This window comes from Engystomops pustulosus, chromosome 2 (genome assembly GCF_040894005.1).
Source record: "Engystomops pustulosus chromosome 2, aEngPut4.maternal, whole genome shotgun sequence".
In the NCBI taxonomy this organism is placed as follows: Eukaryota; Metazoa; Chordata; class Amphibia; order Anura; family Leptodactylidae; genus Engystomops; species Engystomops pustulosus.
In genome coordinates, this window is record NC_092412.1 from 138992484 (window position 1) to 139015987 (window position 23504).

A 23504-nucleotide genomic window follows, 5' to 3' on the forward strand; every position below is an offset into this window, starting at 1 on the left:
TAACGCTTTCCCTGAACAGCAGCAGCTCTCTCCCTAGCGGCATCCAGACACAGAATAATCCGAGCAGCGCAGGCAGGGGCTAGTCTATTCCAGGGTCACCTGATCTGGCCAGCCAACCACTGCTATCGACGTGTAAGGGTACCACGTCATGAGTGCAGAGTCTCTTGGCTTGTGATTGGCTCTGTTTCTGGCCGCCAAAAAGCAAAACGGCGGGAGATGCCATTTTCTCGAGCGGGCGAAGTATTCGTCCGAGCAACGAGCAGTTTCGAGTACGCTAATGCTCGAACGAGCATCAAGCTCGGACGAGTATGTTCGCTCATCTCTATTAATCGCACATCATGTTATTACACTTCTTGTAGGTCATACTTGGTGTTAAGGGGGTGCCTTTCGAGGTAGCAAAAAGAAGGCATTGTTTTCCATTTAGCAAATTGGAAAACGGATTTGCATACTTCCAGGGGCGCCGCTAGGTCAAAACATCCGGGGCTCGTGCCCCGGATCTTTTGGCCTTTGCCCCCGATCTCCCTGGGTCAGCAAGACATTTGTCCCTCTGCCCAGGCACCCTCCTCTCTCTCATCACGATCCGTGTCCAATGGACATAGATCGTGATGAGAGTGTACACTGCTTCCTCTGCAGGACCTGTGATGATGTCACAATCACATGACCTGCAGTGGGAAGCCGTACACAGAGCTGCACGAGTGAGGTGAGTGGGAGAACTGTATGGGCACATTACAGGGGGGCTGTGTGTGGGGGACATTACAGGGGGGCTGTGTGTGGGGGACATTTCTTGAAGCGTGTTCACACGTGGCAGTAGCATGGGGCCTCGGTTTGCTCACACATGAGTTTCCAGTGATGGTTAAGTGATGGATAACGAGCGCCTGGTGTCTTGTATTTGTTTAGGGCAGCAGCAAGATAACACTATAAGGGCGCGTTCACACGTTTCGTTTTGACCTGCGTTTTCATTGTGTTTGAAACGCATATACAACAGCTGAGGAGGGGTGATTTGCCTAATTACATCACTGTTAACATTTCCATTTACAAAACGCATCGTAAACGCGTTAACGCATGTGTTAACACATTGTTAACACCTGTGTTAACATTGCGTTTACAAACGTAAACGGTAATTTAATTAGGCAAATCACCTCTCATCAGCTGTTGTATATGCGTTTCAAACGCGATGAAAACGCAACCAAACGGGCGGCGGCTCATTCACGATCCCAGGGCCGAGGCCCGCCCGGTGGGCGCGACTTTGTCTGCGTTTGCAAGCGCAGACAAAGCGCTACGTGTGGTGCCGGCCTTAGATGTCTGTGTGGTGAACTCCACAGGAAGGAGAAGTGGTGATGCCTAAGGGTGCGTTCACACGTTGCATTTTGGTTGCGTTTTCATTGCGTTTGAAACGCATATACAACAGCTGATGTGAGGTAATTTGCCTAATTACATTACCGTTTACGTTTGTAAACGCAATGTTAACGCATGCGTTAACAAAACGCATGCGTTAACGCTTTGTTAACGCATGCGTTAACATCGCGTTTAAGATGCGTTTTGTAAATGGAAACGTTTACAGTGCTGTAATTAGGCAAATCACCTCTCCTCAGCTGTTGTATATGCGTTTCAAACGCAATGAAAACGCAGGTCAAAACGCAACGTGTGAACGCGCCCTGAGGGTGAAGACACACGTGGCGTTTTTAGGCCGTTTTTAGTTAGTGCGTTTTCACATCGTTAAAAAAGCATGCGTTTTTGATAGGTTTGACCAATTATCTTAATTCAAACTGGTTTTTTACGATCTGAAAACTAAAAATGGCCCAAAAACGGCCTAAAAACGCCACAGGTGTCTTAGGGTGAAGACACACGTGGCGTTTCTAGGCCGTTTTTAGTTAGTGCGTTTTCACATCGGTAAAAACGCATGCATTAAAAAACGCATCCGTTTTTTAAAAAAAGCATGCGTTTTTATCCGATTTTCCGAAATTGCGCAATAAAAACCGGACAAAAACGCATGCGTTTTTAACGATGTGAAAACGCACTAACTAAAAACGGCCCAAAAACGGCCAAAAACGCCACCTTAATAGTGAAGTGGACACGTCACAAGCAGTCACTGCATGTAACAGGTAGGGATTTCTCCTACAAGTCTTTCTGTAGCTGTATATACCCTCAGTAACGTTGTTATTGGCACAACCAAATATGAGAGGGTTATGTACGGGAGGGGGTATTACTGAAAGTGCGATAGACATGCATTGGGGCCTGTGCCCCGGATCTTTTACCACCTTAGCAACGCCCCTGCATACTTCCCAGAATTCCCTAGTGGAGCATCTTTGGCTTTAAGTCTCCACACGCCTATAAGGCAAGCTCTCCATAAGGAGAACTCTTACCTTCTGACCCATGTCAACATAAAGCAGACATTTAGAAAATGTTTGATATCAAGTTATTTTGGTGTGTCAGGAAGCTGCAAAATGGCTAAGTCGTTTAGACCTTTGAGACTTTTACGAGATTTATCATGCTGCAGTCACACGTCAGGTTTGCATTGTTTTAGAAACACAATGCAAATGTAAGTGGATGGGGCTTGGCCTAATCATGTGATCCGTAACGAGTACCCATTGTGCATGTCAGCAATAGAACCACGTGTGTGTTTCGATCAAACCCCGCCCACTTGGTTTCGCATTGTGTTTCTAATTCAACGCAAAAGCAATGTGTGAATTCAATGTAAAAATAACAAAACTAGAAACACATTTTCAGAATTTAGATAAATGTCCCTCATTGTGCAAAAAACACATACAGTATGCTTTTCTAGGATGCATTTTGTGGATGCGTTTAGAATGCGTTTCAAAACTGCAATGAAAATTCAATGTGTAAATGCAGCCAAAAGCAACAGTACGAAAAGAAAACACCAGTGTGAATCCAGCCCTAAACTTCAGCCCTCAGCAAGTGATATAAGGAAATCCCATAGAGAGAACATCTCTGGAGATGTCAGATACTCTGCCACTTATTTTATCTGAAACAATGCAGAAATGTTCTCGCCAGTAACTGTACTGATTGCAGTTCTACCTCAGTGAGATCCTGGCAGGAAAGGGTTGCAGATAAGTATACACCCAGATGGACTTCCCCAATGGGCGGACTGAAGCTGGGAGTGCTCAGGTGCTGTGTGGCGTACTGTGTCATTCAGGAAGCCTGGCCAGCAATACATGTATAAAAATAAGCCATGTTCATGAGAGGATTGTAATGTAACCATGTCTGGTTGGCTAAAGTGGATTGTCCTGTTTGTCATCTGCATAGCGGGCTATGTTACAGGTAAGTTATACATTATATATAATTGTAGTAGAGCACAGCATAACAAAGAAGGAATGTAAGTAATACATTGTTGAGCTGATGTGTATCAATATGGTGAATATATGACTAATTATTATAACAAACTTAGCTTACTACATTAAACAAGCAGATAGGGAACAAGAGTCACTGTATGGGGGAGCAAAATATACTGTCCTCTCTCTACAGGTGTCGTGTGAATACCAGGCGTCACACATGAGTCATACAGCTCTGAACTTTCAGAAACTATTACGTATCTAAGACTCCCACGTAAAAGATATGAAAGCTAAGAGAAGTTTCCATGTGACTGGAGTAGTAGCTAACACTGTCACTCTGATATGTCAGTATGTAACATAAGATGTAAAAGCTATACGCCTTCACTTTTCAAGAGTTCTCCTAAAGGAAATCTACCACCAGGAGGAATGATTGTAAACCAAGCACACTTGCATGCAGTCAGCAGGGATCTGGGTCTGTTAATGGAATGTGGAGCCTCTCAGACTTAGTTGCATAATTTTGGAACCCTTTTTTGTAAAAACAAGGGCAAAAGAAGCTAAAAGAAGAGCTGATCCTGCTAGATGGGACACACACCTGTATGTAATTGGGCTTGGTTTACAACCCTTCATCCTGGTGGTAGGTGTCCATTAAACAATTTAATATTCAGCAGCTGAGTAGGAAACCTACAGCATACATAGATATGTTTTATTTTGTGGCCACTCAATGATTGGGTTTAATGTTTACGTTCGGCCGCCTGACATGGACATTTTTTCAGGATTGGTGGGCGAACAACTAATCCAGCAAATTGATACCCTTAGCAACTAACTATGATTGGCCAGGGGGAAGCCTCCTTATGGCAAGGGGAAACAGCGGTGTGAGAACTGTGTACCCTGGGTCGTAAGTCCTTCATACCATGTGTATGAGGCCCCTTCCACACTAGCGTTGCATTTCACGTCAGGGTGCAATGTGTGAAAAACTGACGTTTTTGGCTGCGTTTTTGTTCCATTTTTCCTTGGAGTAATTAGCGTTTTTGCGTTTTTCACGCGCGTGTTGTTAGCGTTTTTTTTGCGTTTTCGGCGCGAGTCAATGGGAGACTCGAGCATTTTTCAAAGGGACCATGGTTTGGGATTAAAATGTGTTATTTAATTGAAAAATAATGTCTTCTGATAAGTTGCAAACATCTGCGATCTATTCTTCACTGTTCCCCGTGTATATTATCTCCCGACAAGTTAGCAGATGTGAAGAATAGAATAAAAACAGTGAACACAGTGAACACAGGATCATTTAAGAGAAAAACACAGTGCAGAACACAGTGCAGAATAGATTACAGATGTTCGGCACATCTGCTTACTTGTCGGGAGATACGCGCGGAACGGTGCGCCCAAAATAGCATGTGAAGAACAATATATATGTGTGTGAAGAACACATTGCAGATGTTTAAATACATCTGCAATGTGTTCTTCACACATATATATTGTTCTTCACATGCTATTTTGGGCGCACCGTTCCGTGCGTATCTCCCGACAAGTAAGCAGATGTGCCGAACATCTGTAATCTATTCTGCACTGTGTTCTGCACTGTGTTTTTCTCTTAAATGATCCTGTGTTCACTGTGTTCACTGTTTTTATTCTATTCTTCACTGTTCTTCATTGTGTTTTTTTAATTAAATGATCGATCTCGAGCAGGGGAAATACTGTTATTCTGGTCACCTAGCAACCCTTACGTTTAAAACGCATTGCACTCGCATTGCACTCGCAATCATTGCGAGTGCAATGCGTTCTTGATGCATCTCCATAGACTTGAATGGGGCGGGAAAAACGCGCGTGACACGCAAAAGTAGAGCATGCTGCGATTTTGCCGTGCATGAAAACGAACGCAAGCACGCGCGTGAAAACCAACGCTAATGAAGAAAGACCCATTGAATACAATGGGACAGAGTGCAATGCAAGTTCTGCGCGTCAAATGCACGCGCAGAACTCGCGCGTGAAAAACGCCAGTGTGGAAGGGGCCTGAGGGATTTGGATTCTGGGATATCTCCTTAAAGGAAACCTACTACTTGGAAATGGTCATTCTGACCCACACTAACTTGCACATAAGTGGAGCTAAGCTGGTGCAGGCACATATTTTGGTTAAACATATAATGAAATGGATGGATTATAACTTTAGATTCTTATCTTTGCTAATAACCCAATCGGCGCTTCTCTCTACGTCACAGCATTATAGGGGAGGCATGCAGAGTGCCGTCCCCGCCTCCCCCCACTCTCCCTTCTTCGCTCCTGGAGCCCTCAGGAGCATTAGGGTATGTGCATCGCCGGCTCACATGGTGGCTGCGCCTACTATTGCCAAAGTCTCGTGCTATCGCGAGACTTCAGCGAGGAGACTGCCAAAGTCTCGCGATAGCACAAGACTTCAGCGATAGTACGCACAGCCACCGGTGAGACTTCGGCGGTCTCCTCGCAAACGCAGCCCCCATGTGAGCTGGCTTTGCGCATGGTCTAATGCTCCTGAGGGCACTCTGCATGCCTCCCCTGTTATGCTAATGCCCAAGCGCTATGTGACGTAGAGAGAAGCGCCAAGTGGGTTATTAGCAAAGATAAGAATCTATAGTTACAATCCATCCATTTCGTTATATGTTTAACCAAAATATGTGCTTGGACCAGCTTAGCTCCACTTATGTGCAAGTTAGTGTGGGTCAGAATGACTATTTCCAAGTTGTACATTTCCTTTAAGAAAATGATAGAGAATGGGTAAAAAAGTTTTGTAGTTTTACATAAACCAATTAAAATATTGGTGTATATGAAAAAGGTTTACTGGCGTAATGTACTTTGGGAGAAATGTGAGTGACGGTTAGAAGTCTGTACACCAGAAAAGAAAATCTACTCCAGCAATGAGCTAATGAAGATTTGTATGATAATTTATGCCAGACCATGTAAGGGCACATCTTTCACTGTAGGCATTGCTCATTCATAAAAGAAAATCCTGAGCATTGCATAAAAAAACTGTTTATTTTAATACAGAGTTTGGACAGAAAGTCATTACTAATCATGTGACTCTTGCTATGGCTTGATACAGATAGACGCAATGCTGTGACACCATCATTTTTGGAGAAGACCTGCAGACGGCTATGTTTGGTGTTGGCATGAGGCTATGTTTTACTTTTTTATATTCTATGGAGCATTATAGTTTGAGGCTGCACTGCCATTTTTCTGTGTATGATTCACAAAGGTTTAAAAAAATAATTAATATGCATCCCCTATCCTTGCTATTTACTTCTATCCCTGCATCTCTAGACACACAGCAAATGGCACGAAAATGCGTTAAGCATGTCTTGAGCAGCTCAGCAGCACAGTGGCAAAAAAGTTGCTTAGCAAACATTTACAATTTTTCAAAGGACAATAGAAAATTAAGACAGTGGAGAAAAGAGCCAGAACAGGTGACTAAATATCACATGAGAGTAGATATGCCATTCAGCCTTAAAAAAAAGTTTTTGGAGCTCTTTTGATCTACACTCACCGGCCAGTTTATTAGGTACACCATGCTAGTAACGGGTTGGACCCCCTTTTGCCTTCAGAACTGCCTCAATTCTTCGTGGCATAGATTCAACAAGGTGCTGGAAGCATTCCTCAGAGATTTTGGTCCATATTGACATGATGGCATCAGTTGCCGCAGATTTGTCGGCTGCACATCCATGATGCGAATCTCCCGTTCCACCACATCCCAAAGATGCTCTATTGGATTGAGATCTGGTGACTGTGGAGGCCATTTGAGTACAGTGAACTCATTGTCATGTTCAAGAAACCAGTCTGAGATGATTCCAGCTTTATGACATGGCGCATTATCCTGCTGAAAGTAGCCATCAGATGTTGGGTACATTGTGGTCATAAAGGGATGGACATGGTCAGCAACAATACTCAGGTAGGCTGCGGCGTTGCAACGATGCTCAATTGGTACCAAGGGGCCCAAAGAGTGCCAAGAAAATATTCCCTACACCATGACACCACCACCACCAGCCTGAACCGTTGATACAAGGCAGGATGGATCCATGCTTTCATGTTGTTGATGCCAAATTCTGACCCTACCATCCAACCATCCAAATGTTGCAGCAGAAATTGAGACTCATCAGACCAGGCAACGTTTTTCCAATCTTCTACTGTCCAATTTCGATGAGCTTGTGCAAATTGTAGCCTCAGTTTCCTGTTCTTAGCTGAAAGGAGTGGCACCCGGTGTGGTCTTCTGCTACTGTAGCCCATCTGCCTCAAAGTTGGACGTACTGTGCGTTCAGAGATGCTCTTCTGCCTACCTTGGTTGTAACGGGTGGCGATTTGAGTCACTGTTGCCTTTCTATCAGCTCAAACCAGTCTGCCCATTCTCCTCTGACCTCTAGCATCAACAAGGCATTTCCGCCCACAGAACTGCCGCTCACTGGATGTTTTTTCTTTTTCGGGCCATTCTCTGTAAACCCTAGAGATGGTTGTGTGTGAAAATCCCAGTAGATCAGCAGTTTCTGAAATACTCAGACCAGCCCTTCTGGCACCAACAACCATGACACGTTCAAAGGCACTCAAATCACCTTTCTTCCCCATACTGATGCTCGGTTTGAACTGCAGGAGATTGTCTTGACCATGTCTACATGCCTAAATGCACTGAGTTGCCGCCATGTGATTGGCTGATTAGAAATTAAGTGTTAACGAGCAGTTGGACAGGTGTACCTAATAAAATGGCCGGTGAGTGTATATTGCACATCAGATTTATTAAAGTTGTTTTTTATGAGATTTTTCACCACTGGAGGACTTCTTAATATGTCATACTTCATAAATTTGTCTTAAACATCTGGATCCATATAAGAAATGGGGAGTCCAAATTGGATGGTTTGTCACTATCCAAGTCATAACATAAACAAAATGATTGCCCATCTGCAGAACCACAAAGTCTTAACTACTGAAGAAGTACTGGTAGGCATTGGATCAGATTAGGAGTGCAACATTTTTATTGTCCTCTGATTGAGATGTAGGTTAGCAGACTCCACTAAGTTAGCAGACACCATGATTAACCCCTTCCCGCTTCTCATCATACGTGTACAGTGCAGAGCACTGTTAATTTGTGCTCTGTGCCGATGCTGGCTCAGCTCATCACTAACATCCCCATGTAACGCCCAGTGTTGGGGTGAGCTAAATACAGCGGTCAGCTTGACCACAGCATTTATATTGTTTAATGGGGTCCCCTCCCCCGCAGGGTTCTCGAGTGGCACTCATTGTTGCTATGTCCAATCAGTCTACCCTTACAGACCTTATAGGCACTGTTTCAGCCAATGGGGCAGATTTACTTACCAATCCCTGCGCGATCCCTGAAGTGCATTCCCCGACGAGAATGCACATCTGCCGCGGTCCTGCATCTCTTGCTTCCCCGATCAGGTCCGCCGGAGTTCACCTTCTTCTTCCCGGTGCATGTAAGTGCTTGGCTTGTGACACAATTTAAATGTTAAATCCCGTGGTTTGTCCGAAGCCGTCGGATAGTCCGATGGCCCGCCCCTCCCCTCCCCTCCCCCGATTTCTGACGCATGAAAACCAGCGCCGATGCACCAAAATCCGACCGCATGCGACACAATCCTCAGCTCGATCCCCGAAAAGTCGGGAGACCGGACGAAAATGCGGCCATGGGACCCATAGTAAATAAGCCCTAGTGTGTCCGCATTGGCTGACAATTCTAATTTACCACATGAAATTTAGATATAAAGGAAAAAATCACAACACAAACTGCACATATTTGTATCGATGCATCCATAACAACCCTTACAATAAAACTAAATCATTATTGTACCCACATAATGAATGCCCTTAAAAAACAAAATTACCAAAAATTATTATTTGCACCTATAAAAAGGATCAAAAAAACATATCTACTACAGAATGGTACGAGTGTAAAGTGCAGCTTATTCACAAAAATCAAGCCCTCAAACAGCTCCGTAAAACAAGTGTTATACCACCTGGAAGACGAAAGCAAAAGCTATACATTTTTTCCCCCCACATTATTCTGTAAATAATCGTACTGAGACATAGATAACTTGTTATATGGTTTACAGTGAACACAAAAAATATAATACACTTTCATTAATGGGGTAACTTAATGTACAAAGTGATATTTAAGGTTTTCTTTTTATTGATCACCTATCTTCTGAATTGTTGATCGATATCAGCTGAGTGAGGATTCATCACCATCCTTGCTGATCAACAAATAATTAAGGAGACGCCAAATGTGGCATGGAGTCCTTTGCACTGTGTTGGTGCAGCCGCCATTCCAATTATTCCTTTAATTGATTGCAGAGCGTTTGAGACACACAACCAATGAATGTAAGACAAAAATAAAATCTGAAAAACCTTTGAAGCCATCACGGTTACAAGTTTACCACGGGGAGGGGGGTATTTACCTTTTGAAAATACATTTTATATTTCTCTTTATGATGGCGTTTATGATATTGCAAAGTTCAGTTCTTCAGTTTATGATGTCACAAGGTCACCTCTGAGCAGGATATACCTGCGCTCCTCACTTGTTTGCTGTGAAATACCATTTTTTGGGGATTACATAAAACTATTGTAAGTAGCCAAATTAGGTTTTGTGTCTGTTAGAACTCCACATTGCCACAAAAAAAGCAGATCTAACCAGCTTTATTGTTGCCAACAAGTGTCAAAGATGTATGGCCATTTTTAAGGTTTATAAGGTTAAGGTTTTTTTCTGGTTTATATTTTTTTCTTTTTAGTGCTCCCACAGCCTAGAAATAACATATTATTAAACTTATTTATGGTGGTCACATGCTTTCCAACTCATCACAGGAGCCAGGTGCACCATAGGATCCATGGGGAAGACTGAAATAAAAATAACAACAACTGGGGAGGGGCTAACTTTGGTGTATTAGGAAGGGTATTAACTGATACCAAACACTTTATTGACCAAACTCAATAAACTGGTTTTATAAATAACACTTTTTTTTTATTGAATAAACATTATACATAATAAGCATAATTAGGCCGATAAAACAAAAGTAGATAGGGCTTCTATTTACAAAACTCTCATCATGATTCTGATGTCTGATTTGTATTTACTCTAATATCAAATTAAGGAAAGTAAAATACAAAAATAGACTATCAACATCTATACAATCAACAAGAATAAGGACCAACAACACACACTTGGTACCCTCCTTGTACTTTGTAAGGTATACAATCAACAGATAAGGCTAGGTTCACATTGCATCTTTTGCCATCTATAGTAAGGATACATCGGGTGGATTCCCAACAAACTCTTACAATGGAGGCCTAGGAAGTATCCCTCTGTGTGCTCATACAGTCTGAAAGATGGAGGAGAAATGAACAATGGTAGCAGACAGTGATGCTTTTAGCAAGAGGCTGGAGGTGCAATAAATTGTACCTGTCCCCCATAGGCTCCAATGGCCTCTCCTAAGCATGATTAAAGAAGTAGCTTGCTGCGTCTTTCCAACATGTGTTTCCCATAGTATGCAACATATACTGGTCAGGCATAAAAAAATGTCTATGGATGTGCTCAGTATATACTACAGGATCTTTTCTGATAAAAAAAATACCATGTGAATGCAGTCTACGATTGATTGCCAATGTTTTTCCAAGGTAAATATTAAAAGAAACTTATGAGGATGGTAGATTCCTCCTGCCTGTCTCTGCTGTAATCTGTAATTTAATAATCCTGGAACCTAATTTGCTAAAAAACTTTATTTTAGTAATTTGTAAATTAACCGCAGAGGCTACTGGGACATTTACTAGCCTTAGATCCCAGTGCCCGACCAGGCCAGTACACATCCCAGTAGGCGGAGGGAACATACCATCAGAATGTTGTGGTCACACACTATAATAGAGAATTAAAATGCTACTTGCCCTTTAATCAGTCTATTGATTTTCTTCCTGTGGAAGAGACACCGACAGAAGATGGTCACATGTGCACATCAGATGCCTTGCACCTTCCTGGCCAGGTTATATGATTATTACTTAGGGCTCTATGCACACGAACACATGGGGTATGTACATATGGCCTCATATACGTCCTCCATAGTTGTCTATGACGCCCGGGCTTGGTACGGTGAGCACAATGGGGCCGCAAAAAGATAGAGCGTGCTCTAGCTTTGGCTTTAAGAACGGCTGTGCGTGATGATTTTCTATGGAGAAGTGCTCACTTCTCCTCCTCTCCAGTGTGCCTGATGTGTGCTCGTCTGGCCATAGCGGCACTCATTCGTGTGCATAGAGCCTAAATTTGGCTGTAGTCGGTTGATTGCAGTGTGGCCAGTGTTGTGGTGAGATTTAATCTCAGTGCAGGTAATGTGTAGTGATGGCAGTTATACACATCATTACTATGGTAACAGAGCAAGACCATCTGTTAGATCATCACTGGGAGCAGAGCATAAGAGGAGGAGTTACTGAGAACTGAAGGATCATGGGAGTTGTAATTGTAGATGGCGGCCATCAGTGACTGTTGTATATGACTGATTTGAAGGTACTGTTAGTGTAACGATCTGCATCTGGTTTTGGAGTCTAAGTGTTGAAATTTACTTGGGAATTGCACGCAGGAATCATAGTTGGTGAAGCCAGAGGTCAGCACACAGGAGAAGCTTAGCAGTACAGAGGAGCAGGCAGGTAGCATAGTCAGGAGGAAGCCGGGGGTTGTTGCACAATAGAGAAGTCAATTGCAGGAGAGAAGGAGAAAAGCTAGACTAAAGGCTGGAAGCACAATAATCTTGCAAGGAAGTATAGGCAAGGCTGGGTTTAAATAGGAAGTCCAGTCAAGGAAGGGGTGAAGCAAAGTCAGGGAAACAGGAACTAGGAACTAGAAGATCAAGAACTAGGCCAAGGATCAGAACTGGAGCTGTCCAGAGAGTTGCATAACATAGAGCCCAAGAGTGAAATGTCTAAGGCCACATCAGATATTTACTATAGTACTGTATAACGAAAGATTGTTTACCCAAGTTTCTCAATCGCCATCCACCTACGGTAAATACAGATGGTAGGCCAGGGGAGTATCCTCAAGTGCACCACCAGATAATATTTAAACGGACAGTCTGATTAACTTCCAAATTCACAGCTAGACTGTGGTGTTTATGAACCTGTATATAAGAAAGAGCAATCCTTGCAGACTCTTTTTTTTTCTTTGTGCATTTGGACATAGAAGGGCTTATTTTCTACAATATTAAGTGCATTTTAAAAATACTTCATTTTAGTGGTTCTTTAGCTTATTGATTAGATTTTATTAACTCTTGAATGTGCAGAGAAAAGAATTCATCAATTCTGGTTTTGTATTTTTTGTATTTTTTTTGGTGCGTTCACCTTACCATAAAAAAGATGTCTATATTCTATGGATCGCTATGATTACAGTGATACCTGATTTGTATCGATTTTTTTGTATTTTTACAATTTTACTGAAATTAAAAGAATTTTCTTTATATCTAATTTTTCATCACCATCTTTTCAGAGGGATAACTTTTTTTATTCGGTTCACAAAACTTGTTTGAGGGCTTATTTTTTTGCATGATGAGTTGTTCTTTTCAGTCATACCATTTTGGAACACTAATTTTTTTTATCAATCAAAACTTTATTAACAAATAAAGGTTGACAAATATACACGACATCGCAATAACCATAATATTACGAGACTACGTGACAGAGGTCTCTAACAAAAGTAATATTATCAGAAGTGGTACACATCTCATCTTAAAAGTGCAAGTAACAAGCTCAGCTTATTCTCTAAAGGTGTGCATTGGCAAAAGATCAGCAAATGAGTAGCTGTTGACTATACACGTATACTATGACGCTGTCATAGTATACTTCTGGGTTGGCCAGGAAGCTATAAGAGTCAAAACATAGTTTCAGCAGAACACATTGAACCTTTATATAGTTAAGTAACAAGAAAAATATCAGGGAGAAAGGAGGACAGAAGAGGGTGTCTGGACACTGCTCTAACTATTCGAGGCTACAGATGAATTCAAACAAACATCTCAAACCTTGGTGATGCCTGGAAAGCGAAGTTTAGGGGAAGGCCTCAGGTCTGCTCTCTGTACTAAAAAGGAGTTCCTCCATACGTTGAAGGTGAAGGATTTCCTGTAATAATTCAGATATCGAGGGGGACCTGGGGTACTTCCACAATCTTGTAATTACTGTCCGAGCCGGAATAAGCATAAAACCCGCTAGGGAGTGCTTTACCTTTGAGATGGAGGTAGACAAGGTGGCAAGAAGCAGGGTTCGCCGGGGTATTGTCCAGACGACGTTTAGTGAGATTGTGTATAAGGGCAATCACACTCTGCCAAAAGGGTTGGAGATTAGGGCAACTCCACCAAATATGGGCCATGGTGCCCTCAGAGGCCCCACAGCACCAGCAAACATCTTGTACTTTAGGATAGTGAAAACAATCAAGTACTCTGGCTAAAATAGATGCCACCTAGTACCCCCTGAAGTCTGGTAGACCAAGCCGCACTTTTATCTTCATTCTAACGAGGGCCACCCTCAGCTACTATGGGAGAGCAAGCAGACCACAAGAAGTTGCTTAACTGTCTCTGCACTTGGAAGAAGAGCCTTTTGGTTAAAGGAAACATCTGAAAACATCTGTTGGGGTAGAATCGTCAATTCAATGCAGCTGGCTCGTCCTAAGCATGAAAGGCATTTATGGGACTAGGCCAGCAGATCGGACTTCTGGGTTACGAGGAAGGGGAAATAATTTAGGGAGGTAAGTAGAATTTAGGTCGGCAGGGACATAAGCACCCAAGTGTTTGATCGATTTCTCTTGCCATGAGAAGGGGAAGTCAGCACAGAGTGTGAGCGTCTTTACGCACTTGCTGATATTTATTTTGTATTTTATAATTACAGAAATAGCCAAATGTTAGGAAGAGATGTGAGATATATAGAGAAGCAGATCAACGCCAAATGCAGAGTATTTGTACTGTCAACCCTCCGCTGTCAGCCCCTTGATATCGATATTAGCTCGAAACTCTGCTAACAGGTGTTCCATTACTAGTGCATATAACAATGAAGAAAGAGGACATCCCTGTTGCGTGCAGTTTTGTATAGTAAACGCACCCAAGAGGGATCCATTCACACAAATTTGCGATGTAGCTGGATGATATAGAGATTTGATGTTTTTGAGCATACAGGGTCCCAAGGGTCGCCTCCAAGAATTCCCAATCCTCCTGGTCGAAAACCTTCTCTGCCATTAGGGACAGGAGCAAAAATGCATCTTAGATCTATGAGAATGATGGATTAGGGAAAAGGTTTTAAGTATATCATTTCTTGCTTCTCTAGCCGTTATGAAACCAACCTGGACCTGGTGGACTAGGGAGTCCAGGAGGCAAGCCAGATGATAGGCCATAAGCTTCACAAACAGTTTTCATCTACGTTTATGAAATAAATCGGATGGTAGCTTGCGCAAAGTTGAGGGTCCTTACCCTCTTTAGGTAGTACAATGACATGGACATGGAGAAAGGATGGGGATAAATGATGTCTCTGAGTGATAGTTAAATGCTAATAACATATGGGGGATAACTCTTCCTGCAATAGCTTGAAGAACGGGGTCGTGAAGCCGCCTGGGCCCAGCAGGTGCTTACTTGTATCAGCCAGCTCTTGTGAGCTCAAGCTTTGTTCTAGGGCAGAACTGTCTTCAGTTTTAAGCTTTAGGTGGACTGTTTTTTGCAGTTTGTATCAAGACTTTGTGGCGGCAGAGGAAAAGGGAATGTCAAGGAGGGAACAGGGAGGTTATAGAGGTCAGTATAAAAGAACATAAAGACCTCTTGCCTGTCTTATATACCTGCTGGCCCAAACATGTTTTAATTGTGGGTACATATGAGGTGGCCTGCCTGTCTCTCAACGCCTTGGCTAGCATGCTGCATGGCTTAATGCCCCATGCAAAGTAAGTAGTAAGTTGGCACAGTAGGCACTTTTGGCCCTGATCAAGAGTGGATTTCAATTTGTGACTGACGAAAAGTCTTGCTGGAGAGTTTGTTTATATTTAGACTTTAGACTCCAGGGGAAGCCAAGAGCGATTGTTCTTTCGTGGCAGCTTCAGTTTTCAATTAGGAACCATGTATCATCAGGATGCCTCGCATCAATCACTTCAAAGTTTTAAATAGAACTCTCGGGGTTGAAGTGTCATTGACATGCTCCAGTGAAAACCGCAATGCTTGGGTTCAAAGTTCAGCAAGACATATAGGCAACCTAATGAAGCCCTGCTGCAGGACGCGATGACAAAACTATGATGTGTAAAGATATAGTCAATTCGGCAATAAGAGTTGTGTACCTGAGAAAAGAAACACTAGTCCCCTGTGTTTGGGTTCTTCAAATGCCAAACGTCACATATCTGCATGGCATCAAGGGATCTCTTAAACCTGTTGTTTATTGTAAGAAATAGTGGACCTGCCAGAGGACAAATCAAGCAGTGGATTAATCAGGAGATTGAAATCTGCACACAAGATTATAGGGCCCTTGGCAAACGTGCACAAATCATCCAACATACGGATCAGAAAGTCTGTCTGTGATGTATTGGGGGCATAAATAGATGCAAAAGTGTATGTTGCCTTATTAATTATGCACCAGAAGAAAACATAACTAGCTGCTGGGTCATTCTTTGTGTCAGAGTGTAGAGTAGTTCAACCAAAAATCCACACAATGCGAAGCAATTACCCATAAATAATAAAAATATAATAAAAAGGTAGATTATAGAAAAAATTGTAGAATATACACAACTTGTAATAGAAAATAATACTTGGACAAGAATTGAAGCTAAAACAATAGCCAGATGGAACTTATAAAGGTGAAACATGATACAATGACGAGGCCACCATATTCATCATACAGTATATACAATAGTGATGCAGGGACCTATGTACACTACACTTTATGTTCTCCTAGATCAGTGATGGCGAACCTTTTAGAGACCGAGTGCCCAAACTACAACCAAGACCCACTTATTTATCGCAATGTGCCAACACAGAAATGTAATTAGTCACAGATTTCATTCATTTCAGCACCCTGAGAACATCAATAAAGCAGAAAATAGAAGAAATTTAGATGATCATTGGAGCTTCCCTCCAGGGTCCCATAAACAGGAAGAATTGTCAGGGCTGGAGCAGGAGCTACAATGATAACCAAGATCTGTCCACACCTTCCCACCCCTCCAGTAGTCCCAGGTAGTCCTGTCACTTTAAAATAGCTCTGTGCACAGAAAGTCCTGGGCTGTCTGGGACTTTAGGAAGATACCTGGAGTCATCTCTGGTGATGGCCGAGTGCCCACAGAAAGGGCTCTGAGTGCCACTTCTGGCACCCGTGCCATAGGTTAGCCACCACTGTCCTAGATTATACCAATTATAAAATATCTAGGAAAAATTATTTTTTGAAAAAATGTGGTTAAATATGATTGTTATAGTAACAAATAGCCAATACTGTGCGGTATAATGCATAGTACAACTATCAGCTGCTAAATATATGCAATCTATGTGATTACACTATACAGATATATATATATAAGCAATGGCGAATACAAGACCAGAAGTTTGTAAGTACAAGGCACACAACTATATGGCTGACATATATTAGTCCTGCATATTAAATACCTTGTGACATGGTGAGATAAGGGTGGTCAGCGTCAAAGGACCATCCTTGATGCGTGTTTCACAACACTCTGCTTTGTCGGGAGAGTGTAGAATAGTGCATTTTATAGAAATATAGAGACTCCTTTAGATTTCCCCTCTGGGTTCATGCTATGAATAAAATTAGGATAGTATTTGTTCCTTATTGTCGAATGGAAATGTGTCTCTTGGAAGCGAAGTACCTTTGCATTAAAATGGCAATATTAAGGGGTTGTCATGGTGTTACCCTTATGAAGAGATGTAGAAAGGGAGATGTGTGTCCAAACACCCAGAGGAATAGGGTCAGGAAGAGGAGGGGCCAGGGTTAAAATGGGGAGGAGGGAAACAAAAAGCCAATGTCAACAAGGGAAAACCCGGAAAATCGGCTCTACAACAGTTGTGTCAAGACTAGCAACAAGAACACTTGGGTAAACAAACTGCAGGTTCACCTATTCGGGGTCAGCAGGAAAAAAAAATACTTGTGATCAACACAATTTTCCAAAAATCTGTGTCATAATAAATCCTTGGATAGGAAGACTGTCTGGGGCCAATATTCTCCCATGATAAGGTGTGTAGAGATCCAAGACATGAATGTAATGTAACCTAAAAGAATAGGGGAACTAGGTTGCATGTGTAATTTGTGTGTATTGCATCTGCCAACCCACTGCCCCTGCAGGTACAAGTTGCCACCAGAGGGGGCATGTAGGAGGACTCTAGCGGGAACCACTGAGTCAAGAACCAACCAACCACAGCTATTAGTTTGTTAGTGCATATGAGAAGTCATGTGTGGAGGACTGAAGGGGTTAATATCGGTAACACTAGCTCTTCAGAAACGTAAGTCCTTTAAGGCTACAAATATGTAGATGTACAGTGCGGACATAACAAATAATACAATTGCCAGATAAAAGTATTACAAATAATACACAAACAATTCAGGTATAAACAATTGTAAAATAAAAGGAAATAAAATATAAAGACCTTACTACTGAGGCAGAAGAACTTCTGGCTTCTCCAGTTCAAAATGGCTTGTTCAAATACTGACAGTAGGCATTTGCATAGCCCAATAATTTATACTTTATGGATTTTCCTCCTGCCCTCCGACTTGTGACGTCACTGAGTGAGTGATGTTCATATACGAATGTGAACTGTACAGCTCCTCCGTGAGTTACATTTGAATTTCAAGTGAATTGTTATAAAAACTCTTTACAATTATGCAACCACCTTTAATCGACACCTCCATTCTCTACCACCCATACCAAACTTGATGTATGCTTCTCTTAAAATCAGAGGGGTTATGTGATATGACCAGGTTTCTGTATAGATTTAGTCCTAAGATTTTGAAGGGATGTGGAATAACTCCCGCTAACCCTATCCTGTTAGCGAAAGCTCTCCATGGAATATGTAAAGGGAAAATTACATGATCTCGTGTAAAGTGTTGTGAAAATTTGTCAGCAGTAGTACACAAGAATTGATGATATATACAGTATAGGTTTACTTTATAGTGTAGTAGATAACTAAAGTAAATTGGCCTTGCATGAGACAATTTTTTTCCAAAATACTAAATGTTATTGAATCATGTCTCATTGTTTCCATTTGCAATAGATCCCAGTGCTCATGCTTCACTGTAAACCCTCTCAAAAAAAAGGTCACCAAGAACTGTATTTTTTTTCTTTTCTTTCATAGCTTATAGTCCCTTGCAGGCCTGGCCATTGCTCCTTCTCACAGATGTGGAGTGGTACATTAGATAAAAGTCGGGGCATAATGACTGGGCCCACAGGGAGGGTAGGGTCCACAGCCGCAGACTGCTATGTGCTGATATTACCTTCTACCGTCAGACAGCCGTGGGCCCTCCTCTCCCTGTGACAGTGGTCCCCAGGTGCAGTGCATGGGCTGGATGTAAGACGAGATCAGTATACTCCTCTCTCGTGCACTGTGCCAGGAGGCCCGCACTGTCTAGCACAGAAACCGCTAGTGACCAGTACATGGGATTGAGGCATCCAAGCGCCGTCGCTGCAGTGACATAATTGCTGCACTGGTGCTGAGTAGGAGAAGAAGACAGCCGGACTAGCGTCGGGAGGGATCCGGAACAAGGTAAGTACTATGTTTATGTTTTGTGTTTTTATTGTAAGGGATAATTCACTAAGAAGGGGGACAAAAAGGGGGATTGTATAAGAATGGAGACAATAAGGGGGGCTAACTGAGAAGGGGGAATGTATAAGAAGGGAGACAATAAGGGGGGCTAACTAAGAAGGGAGCTCCATATAAGTGAATTACACCTGGTAATGGAATAGAGTGGCTGTGCCACAATTAATAGAGCAGGTTCTATTCCTGAACCAATTTGCTGTGTGGCCACTAAGCCTAAGAATTGGAACAATAAGGGGGTCACTCAGTAACAGTGGGATACAGCATATGGATGGGGTATATTAGTCCGGCGACACCCCAATCAGTCATATGTTTGTGTGTAATTTTACATTGCATGGCACCAATTCTTTTTTCTGTATACAAATATAGCACAGAGTACTCCTTTTATTGTCATGTGTTGTGGGTATATCAGGACACTGATACAATTGAGAGAATGGGACACCAGGACTATTTATTAATTTAACAATTGATTCTGCAAACTTTGGAGTGATGGGGTTCCCTTTTACCCAGTATGCTAATTATGATCTTGATATATATAGTTTTGTTTTCATTTATTCTTGCATGTCACAACCTAGCAGCAGGAGAATGGACTATCTAGCACAAACATATCCACACAATAAAGGTTTGTGTAGCCTGAGAATATTGTAGCTACTATCATGACCTTTGCACTATGGTATGTTGCAATATTAAGTTTTAACTATATGACTTTGAACTTGTGCAAAAGACAATACCAAGTCAATCAAATACCAAGTCAAGTAAAAAAAAAAATTAAACAGGACTAGTGATTTCAACAAATTATGATATATGATTTACCCCTTTAAAAAACGGAACAATGCCTACTTTGTGCTGCTTGTCCTTTCTTTCCAAAGTTCTAGCATTTTTTGTTCCGAAAGTGTCTGACAAAAATCTCTCTCACCAGAGGGGAAGTTGAAGGAGACTAATGTCTGTCTGTCTATGCCCTCAAGCTGAGGCCAGTTAGCTTGCCCACAGATCCCATGATGCCTTGTGTTCTCTCTCAAAGTAATTTAACATTAAATCTATTTAGCTTCCCACAAGTACATCCACTGAACACTGCATAGTGCACATACAGGATGCATATGGTGACCAGCCTGGCAGCTTGCATCACATGGAGGAGCAGGGAACATTTAATAAGAGGAAGAAATCATAAGTAAATCAGTTACATGAAGTCTCTGCCTGTGCTGTGTGAGCACTAAGGGTTAATACTGCTGATGACAATGTGGGGGAGGGAGGGGTGCAGCATGGTGTCTATTGGTCAGTGGCTCATTGTAATGAATGTGCTGCAAAAATGCCATATATTGCAATACAGAAGTATTACAGTATATGGTAGGAGCGATCTCACCATCTAGGGTTAATGTACCCTAGATGGTCTAAGAAATAGTGGGAAAAAAAAGAAAAAAAAGTTTAAAAAATAAAAAAAAATTAATAAAATATTAAAAATTCAAATCACCCCCCTTTCCCTAGAACTCATAAAAAACATAATAAACAGTAAAAATCACAAACATATTAGGTATCGCCGCGTCCCAAAATGCCCGATCTATCAAAATATAAAAACGGTTGAGGCCATTAGTGACCTCCGAGGCGGGAAATGGCGCCCAAATGTCCGAAATGCGACTTTTATACCTTTTTACATCACATAAAAAATGAAATAAAAAATGATCAAAATGTCTCACAGACCTCAAAATGGTAGCAATGAAAACGTTGGCTCATTTCACAAAAAATGACACCTCACACAGCTCCGTGCGCTAAAGTATGAAAAGGTTATTAGCGTCAGAAGATGGCAAAAAATGTTTTTTCTTTTTTTGTACACATTCGTTTAATTTTTGAAAATGTATTAAAACACAATAAAACCTATATAAATTTGGTATCAACGCGATCGCACCGAACCAAAGAATAAAGCTGAGGTGTTATTTTGAGTGCACAGTCAAAGTAAATAAAAATGAGCCCACAAGAACGTGACGCGGGTGTGGTTTTTTAAAATTTTTCCACATTTGGAATTTTTTTTCAGCTTCGCAGTACACGTCATGTTAAAATAAATAACATTACAGGAAAGTAAAATTTGTTACGCACAAAATAAGCCCTCACACAGGTCTGTACACGTAAAAATGAAAAAGTTATGGATTTTTGAAGGTGGTGAGCAAGAAATGAGCGGAAAAACCCTGCGTCCTTAAGGGGTTAATAATGTTGCACAAACTCCAACAGAGCACTCTCACAAAGATGTACAGGCAGTCCCCGGGTTACGTACAAGATAGATTCCAAAGGCTTGTTCTTAAGTTGAATTTGTATGTAAGTTGAAACTGTATATTTTATAATTGTAGATCCAGACAAAAAATTTTTTTATTGTAGTTTAAAAATTTTTAACTGTAATTGGACCAAGGATTATCAATAACTTCATTACAGACACTTTACAGCTGATCATTGCAGCCTGGGTGTAAAGTAAAGCATCCAGAGAGCTTCACTAGAAGTCACAGTGGGCAAGCTGCTTGATTTAATGCTGAAGCACTGGACGCCACTGACGCGCAGAGGCCCTGAAAATATGCCCCAATTTCCCTAACACTAGAAATGCAGATGTTTTAACGCTGCTTGTCCGCAGGCAAGTTTGATGTGTTAATCATGCTTTAATGATCATCCTGAATGTTCATAAACTGGAACTGATCTCAGCATGTCAGTTCAGTTCCAGAATCACACGATGTAAGTTCAATGCATTAAATTCTCTCGTGGGCCTGAATTTTAAACTTGGTGAGAGGTGTGGGCTTTTCCATTGCCACTAAAATCCTTTATGTAAAAAGAGCGCCTTCAACTGCAGTGAGAGGAGGGTTTTGTGGTTTTCCCATATTTTTCCTTTACAGCAGAGATTACCTGGGTCTGAACACCCAGAGAGCCTTCAACCTCTGAGACATCTTTTTTTTTAATTAATTTTTTTTCTTTGTTATTATTTCAAGTACTTTTCCTAGCCTATTGTGTGCAGGGCAACTGACCTGTTAACCACACCATTTTTGAGCCCTCTAGCCTTTACTAACCCCATTTTACACCTATTTTTGGTTGTTAAAATGTAGGTCACCATTGACTTCAATGGAGTTTGTGTGCGGGTCAAAGTACAGCCCGAAATCCTGGTTCCGAACCAAATTTCAGACAAACACGTTATACCCGAATTTCAACCAACCCACTCATCTCTAATCAACATCTATTACAATTCATAAGCTATTTTTACAAAGTTGCATCAAAACTATATTTAATACCATATATATTATTTGCCCCACATAACAAACATAATGGTGCATAACGGACCATCATTTTTATAGAACATAGATGTAGTAAGAACATGACAAACAAATCACTATTTGCTATGATATATGTTTGTAATATACTGTTAAGGCATTGCATTTCTGTGTTTTAGGTGAACTCTATAAACCTTCCAATGTAAAAGTTGACTCCAGAAACTTCAGTCTAGTTCTCACATGGCTTCCGGCTTCTAAAACTCTCTTTACTGTAACCTATGAAGTACAGTACACAGATTACACTGTAGACACTGAGGAACCATATAGGTAAGTCTAAACTACAACTTCTTAATACTTTTTGTTCCAAAAATGATTTAAAATTCTCCTCCAATGGTTTGGAGGATCAAGTGGAAAATTGTTTCAGATATGCCTAAAATACTAGAATCCGTGCTCATAGAAGTTGAGTTCATAGAGTTGGTATCTAAACTGAGAAGTTTGGAAATCTTAATTTTATATCTGGTTGACTAAATTGTGAAACTTTTGGGAGTTTAGAGAACTTGTGATGAAGGGTATAACTAAAGAAGAAGTAACCCACCTTTTTCATTGATCAGAGAAAGAATGATTGGTAGAATCTCTATTTGAGAGCTTAAGTATAATAGTGAAACGTGATACAGCAACACTGTGATCATGTACATTATACACTATATATACTTTAACTGTACTGTATTAATATACATTTATATATTTATTGATATACATTTAGCAATATACCAAACTCTGCATTGAGAACCCATGTATAGAAAAAAAAAATCGCTTAGATGTGTGATTAGGAGATATGTAATTGGTTAATTATATCCAATGCAAACTTGCATTGTCGCGGTTAATCTGCCACAAGATTCGCCAGATGTTTCCAGCTTCCAGCAGCACATCTCTAACACTGCAGCCATAAAAATACCATAGTCACACTATAATGTCACCTGGAAAACGCTACTAAATAATATACACCCCTCACAACTGGCCACACTGTCTCCCACAATTAAAGTCAGAGTGAGCCCTAAAAAATTATTACCTTATATACTCGAGTATAAGCCTAGTTTTTCAACACAAAATTTAAGCTCAAAAACCCTAACTCGGCTTATACTCGAGTCAACTAAAAAAATAAAGTCAAAACTCACCTTTCTGACATCATCTGACATCATAGGTCCTCTTCTGTC

At 41.3% G+C, this 23504-nt stretch overlaps 1 protein-coding gene across 3 annotated transcripts in view; it reads left to right on the top strand.

Moving 5' to 3' along the window:
• Nucleotides 1-3069: 3069 nt before the first annotated feature.
• The window catches only part of IFNLR1 (interferon lambda receptor 1), a 62740-nt gene continuing 42305 nt past the window's right edge, over nt 3070-23504 (top strand). Inside the window, exons 1-2 of one of the 3 annotated variants that reach the window (XM_072136693.1) lie at nt 3070-3279; nt 22470-22617. In XM_072136693.1, the coding sequence (XP_071992794.1) occupies nt 3219-3279; nt 22470-22617 (209 nt within the window). In that variant the 5' untranslated portion in view covers nt 3070-3218. Of the gene's footprint in view, nt 3280-11710; nt 11803-22469; nt 22618-23504 lie in introns of those variants that run through there. The other 2 variants (XM_072136694.1, XM_072136695.1) reach the window with 2 other exon arrangements.